The sequence below is a fragment of the Solanum pennellii genome, chromosome 1, assembly GCF_001406875.1.
Source record: "Solanum pennellii chromosome 1, SPENNV200".
Lineage (NCBI taxonomy): Eukaryota > Viridiplantae > Streptophyta > Magnoliopsida > Solanales > Solanaceae > Solanum > Solanum pennellii.
This window is the reverse complement of record NC_028637.1, coordinates 61,177,950-61,185,597: the sequence shown is the minus strand read 5'-3', so window position 1 is coordinate 61,185,597 and position 7,648 is coordinate 61,177,950. Positions and strand designations below refer to the sequence as shown.

Below are 7,648 nucleotides of genomic sequence, written 5' to 3'. Positions count from 1 at the left end.
CTTACAGACTATTTAAATGAAGTCATTAATTTCACGCTTGACTATTTATGTTTGTATTATGAGTATTATAGAGGTGACAAGGATGAAAGCCAAAAATAAAACTAAATACTGGACTGGTTACACCAAGTAAAATGACAGCTCCTTCCCACTTCCGAAAGGATAGTCCCGCAAAACACGACAGCTCCGGCAAACGCACTACGATCAACCCCAAAGCTAATTGATCCTGCTATAGTTCCAAGACATTTCAGACGTGTATCAAACTCAAGACAAGGAAACCACGTGCTAACACACCTGTGGTCAATTGTGTGTATGTGTGTCTGTCAATTATGCGCATGATACCCAAAATTCATCTGGCACATGATTGATTCAAAAGCAAAAATTTGAACCCGTAGCCAATGATACATTGTGCATTAGGGCTAAAGTGATTTTACAAAAGATATTCCAGTTGTGTCCTTGTTTTTCTTGTTTTGTACACCAACAGTAGGCTTCATTTTCATAAATACTACGAGAAGGTTAATTTTCTTAATAACATAACCTAGTACTTGCTCAAAAAATATAGCATAGATTAATATTTTGTATCGATAGGTTACATGTTTCTTTTACACATTATAGTACCGTCCAAAATTATCAGAAATTAACTTTATCATCAAGATAAGATTCACCAAACAACATTGCAAAGTTGGGTTTCTGCAGTTAGTGATTTTGATTCAACTCTAAGCTAGCAGCAACCCATTTTTCATCGCTGCAAGGCAAAACAGAAGCACCACTTGGAAGGTTCATGTTTGCTTTTCGGGGGAAAATGAAAATCTTCTCGCTTGGCAAAATACTGGTTCCAGCATATGTATCAGAAAAAGCAGACTCAGCAACTGCATCACTTGAATCTGAAGCAACGAATGGGGCAGCAGGACGATGATCCCTAATAAGGGAATATGTGTTGGGTGCATTTGAACATCTGTGTCTTTTTGCATTTGTGTCTGCCTCTTAAAATAAGTGGTCAAATAACGAGTAACACATTATATAATACGAAAAGACAACTGATGCTAGTGATAAATTGGTTGAAACACAGTCGATAAAATGCTTATATGACCATGTTGTTTAAGTTGTAAAGACTAAAGCTGGAACCAATATGCATTACTTCAAGACGAGGAGATTTGAGTAGGAAGAAACGCAACTCTGTAGTTCTAAAGAATTACTGTTATTTCAACTTGATGAAACTAACTAAACTGGTTGGTCCATATATAGAAATTCCACTATCTTGACCTCAATGATATATAACCTACTAAAGAAAGCCTCATGCAACCCTGTTCTAAGTTATTGTGCAAAAAGAGATTTTGGTCCAAAATATGTAGAGCCACATTGCAATTCCCAACTTGATAGTGTGACGCATCATCTTTCAAACCTGATAGATATTACTTTAGAAAAGAATGTTTGGCATTGTTCATTGTTCTGAAAACTGTTCTCTGTGACTACTTTTGTGGTAACGCATTAATAAATTATACTGTTCCGTAAAGACGTACTTAAACATCAGCGATACTCAGTTTAGCTCTATCAGCAATCTTAATTATGTCTTCTCCTTTTTAATACATGACAGTGGCAAAGCTAGAACCTGTGACACCTTATATATTTAGTTCAATTAAGAGCGTCCATATGCAAGATATATATCACAAAAGAAGTAGAAAACAAGTAAAAAAAAATGGTATCAAGGGGTTGCAGACTTCAGAAAGCACCTTCATTTTGCAAACTTAGTTCTTCAATTATCAATTTGGTCTTCTGCTGAACAACTAGTTGCGAAACATCAGCAACAACACATTTTGAACTGACTGGAAGGACCTGAAGAGGTTCATCTTGTTGACCACCTGTAACACAAAAGTATGAAATTGCACACTTGACTTGGAACTTGCCACTGAACCCAACCCTTCAAGGTTAATAATGTTGGTTTCGAAGAGAAACATAAGATGTTTTCTTTAGGTTGAAGTGGTTTCATCAAAAACTTAAAAAGACTGAATAATTCATCTAATATTTGAGCATAAATATTTGAAAAATGTCGTATAATTGAACTGTAAAGAGGGAAAATATACCTATACCTTTTATGTGATAAGCCAAGGATGTTCCAATGAAATGACAAGTTGATTAGAAGGAAATCACCTCAGAATCATCGGTTTCTATACTTATGAATTACGTGTAAAATAAATTTGATTCACCAACTCTCTAATGCTCCTACTTGTATGGGAAAAAAAAATGATGGATAGTAGCCATATTTCTTCTTCCGATACAAATGCCCAGCAATGAGGTTGCTTATACTTTCATAGTCAGCTTAGTATCTTTTTGCCGTTGTTTTCCTTTTTTCGAACTTCCTAATAATGCTTTTACTTGAGCCTAGCGTTATCCGAAATAGCCTCCTTTTCTCCCAAAGATAGGGGTAAGGTCTGCACATACATAACACACCCTTCCCTGACCACTTGGGAATTACACTGGGTATGTTGTTGTTGTGTTGTTGTAGACAACTAGTAATTTTTTGAGAAGTACACTCAATATAGCACTACAACTTTAGTCTCTCCAGAACCACAAAATATAAATAACAATGGTATTTCAATATTTGCTGATTAAACAAGGTCAATGTGTGGTCATTCTCAATGAAAAATTCTTGGATTTGAAGAGAGAATATTTTGCTTATTGAAAAAATCAGCTTTTAACTAATATAACAACATTCCCAGTGAAATACCACAAAGTGGGGTTTGGATAAGCTTTAAGTAACAATAAAAGAAATATCTCTTAATAGTTATCAGTGTTCTTCTATTTCCTTTATCTTATCTCAAAGCGACTCCGAGTAAGAGTTACGTGATGCAACTACTCCCTACGTCCAACAATAGTTGTTCACTATACTATTTTGGAATGTCCAACAATACTTGTCTACTTTATGTAATCAATGGATAATTTTACACTTAGTTCCTAATTTACCCTTATGATTAATTAAGTTATTTCCCTATTATATTCTTCAACAAATTATATTTATTATACTCAAAGGGTGATACTGTAAAATTACCCTTCTATTTATATTTCTCAAGTGTGGAAAGTCAATAGTGGACAAGTATTGTTGGACAAAGGGAGTATCATTTTTCTTGAAACTCAACAATCTTATGTACACCTGGAAATGGTTGATGATGCAAGTACTGACCCCACTTTGTAAGAGTTAAAAATGATGCAACTATCATTTTTCTTGAATTTCAACAATCTTATTGTACAATATTGCAAAAGTAAACAAACAAGGGATTGAAAAAAAACTTATCTCATATAATGATGTAAAAGCAATTAGTATCTTGTTCACATAATTTCCAAACAAAACGACATTATCACATATTTATTCATGCAGATGTAGCCCAGTTCAACAAGTGGCAGCTCATGGGCACACTAGATCTAACTAATAATGAAGAGGCAGTGATGGAACTTTTGGTGCATTTAACTGATCAGAAAGGAAACAGTCAATAAATTCAATTAATTATTCACGGATCTGCAATACGATGAAGCATATAACGAAATAGTAAGGCTATAGCCAACACAGCTCAGGTCAGAAATGATTTAGAGATTGAAAGTGTGAATACTCTGATGGATAGGAGAAGATAGAGAAACTGTCCGACAGTGAAAACTATGGAATAGTACATGGGAATCAAGAGAACATGCTACTGAAAAAAACAACCTTTTGATCCTACAGAAGGAAACAAAAGGAACACGCAACATCCCTATATATATGTGTGTGTGTGTGTGTGTTGGTCCTATGAATTTTTTTGAGATCTTAGATATATCCATTTAATTCCAACTGGTGGAGCTATTGCAAGTTATGCATTAAGTGAGACATGCAACCACCCCACTTATAGGTTTTCTTCTTAGCAACAATCAATATCAGAACATCTAAAAATGTCCACAAAGTTTCAACTGGAAAAGGCTTATGTGCAACTCTCTACAGAAAATAGCAGAATCCATAGTCTCCTGAATGTATAGGATGAGTCGGTTGAATTCTAGTAGTTGATTCTCCTTGCCTTCATATTAAAATTTTCCTTAGGGGAGAGGGGCAATCCATAAAGTTTTGCTAATTGTTGGAATCTTTGCAAATATTTAGAAAATAAGTCAATATAGTAGGTAACTTAATTAACTCCTATTAAAATTTGTAATTAGGTATTGATTCATTTTCTTTTTTACAACATGGTATGGTTATTTAAACCCCAATAGCTACAACAACATACCCAGTGTAGTCCCACAGAGTAGGTCCTGGGGGGGGTAGAGTATATGCAGGTCTTACCTCTACCTTAGAAGTGAGATAGAGAGGTTGTTTCTGATAGACCCCCGGCTCAAGACAATTATAGTCTAGAAAAAGATAGAACAGAAGTAAAAGAGAAAATAGATAGTAACAAAGCAGTTTTACAACAAAATAATACGAAAAACCCCAACAACTACAGAACCAAAAAAAGGAAAAAAAGAAACAGCTTGAGGGAATATGAAGTTGAGTAATGACTCAAATTCTTTTGTTTCTCACACGGTGTCAGAGCAATTAGTGAGACAATAATTAGAATACAGAATTTCTGGTAACTAACATCGTTTTTTCGAGGTACCTCTCTACAAGGGTATTTTTCATATACATGTACCACTAAGAGGACCGGAAACCTCATGCGACCCTACCCAAGAAATCTGTTTCCTTCTTTTCACCTTGAGGACAAGGCAACTTTTCAAGAGGGATGCACTGATATGAATGCTCCTTTATGGACTTACTCTAGAACAAAATCTAGACGAGCATGTGGAGATAATCTATCTTAGTTTCTTTGTTTTAAGATGGATAAAATATATAAGCAGTAATTATTTATAGTAGTTATAAGTAGAAGTAATAACCAGCAATATTATCTATAGTAGTCATTGTTTCTATCTCTATCTATTAGCAGTTAGCAACATTATCTACAGTTTTTATGTTTAGCATCATATATATATATATATATATATATGGAGAATTCTTACTAAGAAAAATATTAATATGGTCTTTTTTTTTATGACAAGGGAAAACCACAGCTACTACCCTTTGGGTGCGCACAGGGTGAAACCCCCGCTCCTATGCAGTAGCTCGCAAAAGCACATAGGAGAGGTAACCTGCACTAGGCAAGCCTAGTGCGACGAGCTCGACCCAGAAGACAAACCCCTTGCTTTCGCTGGCAAGGAATTTCGAACTTGAGACCTCCAAAATGAAAGTCCCAAGCTCAAACCACTGGGCCACTCCAAAGGGTTAATATTGTCTTTGTATCTTGAGATTTGTCCACTCAATACGGACAGAATTATCGGTTAATACAGTGTATAATATTCTTGCACTTCATTTAACGAGTAAAGCATCATTTTCATCTTGTTTCATCTTAGTTTCTACCACAATACCTTAAAATATAAATCCTCCAGTTTCAGCCGTTTATGACTCACCCAAGGAGTCATCCGCCATTTTGTTTGTACATCCTCAACAAAATGGGGTAGTATTGAGAAAGAATAGACACCTCTTTGAGACTGCTCCCACTTTTCTCATTTGATTATATGTTTTAAATAGTTTTTGGGGCAATGCGGTCCTCACATCTTGCTACCTGATTTATCGAATGCCCTCATCTTCCATTTAGAATCAGGTTCCTTATTCATTAGTTTCCTCAGTCAACTTTTTACTCTCTTCCCTCTTGTGTTTTTGGGAGCACATATTTTGTTCATAATTTAGCCCTTGGAAAAGATAAATTAGCCCATCATGCTCTCAAATGTGTATTTCTTGGTTCATAGTTCAGAAAGGGTATCAGTTGATGTCACATTTCTAAGTCTCGACCTTACATTACATCTTCATGATATCTCACATGTCTTACCTAAACCAACTTTTGACGAATCTATTATCACTTTACTTCTCCAGCCACAATATCACCATTCCTGATTGACCATCATTGCTTACGTCCAACATCAAGCTTAGATGATTCACGTCCTGCATGAGACTGTGCATCTACTACAAACTTGTCTCCCCCTAAGTCAGCTGATTGCCCTTTGAAAAGGTATACGATCCCCTAGTAGTACTAACCCCCATGGCCCCATTAAACGTTTTTAAGTTGTCAACGATATCATGCCTTTTTATCATCTTTGAATTGTGTTTCCATCCCTAAGTCTACAAGTGAAACAATTCCTCATCTAGAACAGTGACAAGCTATGATTGACGAGATATCTGCTTTAGATGCCAGTGGTACTTGGGAGCTTGTTTCTCATCCTTAAGGTAAATCTATTGTTGGTTGTCATTGGATTTATGTGATAAAAATTGGTGTGGACTGTGGATGGCGCAACTTGATCAGCTTAAGGCTCACCTTGTTGCAAAGGGGTATACTCAAATATTTGGGTTTAGTTACATTGATACTTCCTCCAGTGGCTAAAATATCATGTCCGTCTTTTTCTATCCATGGTTGTTGTCTGCCACTGGCCTTATCATATTTTGGATATTAAGATTGACTAGTTTTACCAGAAAGGAGATGCAATGTAATTCCATCAGACACTAAACTTTTACATTCACAACAGAAAAGCTACACAGGAAACAGCATATGTGAATCAATAAGATACTGGAAATATTGTTAGGTCTACACAACATTTCAGGTTACACTTAGATTTTAATGCATCCCGTAGAAAATTAGGAAGTCATGAAAGCACCTAGGTGCCCTAGGTGTAGATGTAGCTTCATGAACTATTTATTGTAATTTGATTTTTGTTTAACTTGTGGGGTATTTGCCCCGAGTGTTTTACTATAAATAGATTTTTCTTTTTCGAAATGGATATCACCATATTTGGCTAGTCATTTTTTTGTAGGAAAAGATTTAGGACTCTACAAATGTAGCTCGTTACTTCTAACTTAATAAGCATTCATAATGTCATCTTTGGGGCTTTGAGAGTAGAAGGGAGAATTTGTGGGACACAAGTGATACATTATCACTTGTGTGAACCTCCTTATATTTTGAGTGAATTGGTTGATGTTATTTCTCTCCATATTTTGTACTCTCATATATATATATATATATATATATATATATATATAGTGGATTGCCATCTCTTTTATGGGCGTAGGTCGATTGACCGAACCACTTTGGTATATCTCTCATTTGTCTTCTTAATCGTGGTCTTTTGAAGTTTGCTTTGTTGCTTCTGCATGACACTTAATTATTTCGGTCCTAACATAACCGGCTGTAATGAAACTCCAACAGCATTGATGTACAAAGTTTTCCTTGATCTTAAGTTTATTAATTTCATTAGTTGGAATATACCATGTCCTCCTACATAGTTTTATAATGTCTTTTAAAAATATCATTTTTATTATCTAAATAAAATTTGGAAAACTCGCAAATTATGATACTTAGTGTATATCCTCCTTACCTTTCACAAGGGCATTGTAAGCAACCTTTGCAGCATTCATCTCTGCTTGTTTCTTGGTTTTAGCTTCTTGTCCTTGAAAAGTCCGATCTCCAACTTCCACCATTGAGCGGAATACTGGTGCATGAGGTGGGCCAGTTCTGGCTGTATCATAAACTGGAAAAAGTAAAGCCTCTTTTTGAGCCAGTTCTTGCAGAAGTGTCTTGTACAAACCTTCATCCTGATGTTATTCAAAAATAATTAAATA

The 7,648-nt window shown here is 35.4% G+C and overlaps 1 protein-coding gene across 4 annotated transcripts in view; it reads right to left on the bottom strand.

The window, feature by feature from the left end:
- Nucleotides 1–526: 526 nt before the first annotated feature.
- LOC107008383 (double-stranded RNA-binding protein 1-like) overlaps nt 527–7,648 on the bottom strand; it is a 32,314-nt gene continuing 25,192 nt past the window's right edge. For 2 of the 4 annotated variants that reach the window (XM_015207400.2, XM_015207398.2), the window contains exons 4-6: nt 7,405–7,621; nt 1,728–1,856; nt 527–980 (exon numbers count right to left, since the gene is read on the bottom strand). In XM_015207400.2, the coding sequence (XP_015062886.1) occupies nt 694–980; nt 1,728–1,856; nt 7,405–7,621 (633 nt within the window). In that variant the 3' untranslated portion in view covers nt 527–693. The remainder of the gene's footprint in view (nt 981–1,727; nt 1,857–7,404; nt 7,622–7,648) is intronic. The other 2 variants (XM_015207401.2, XM_027914066.1) reach the window with 1 other exon arrangement.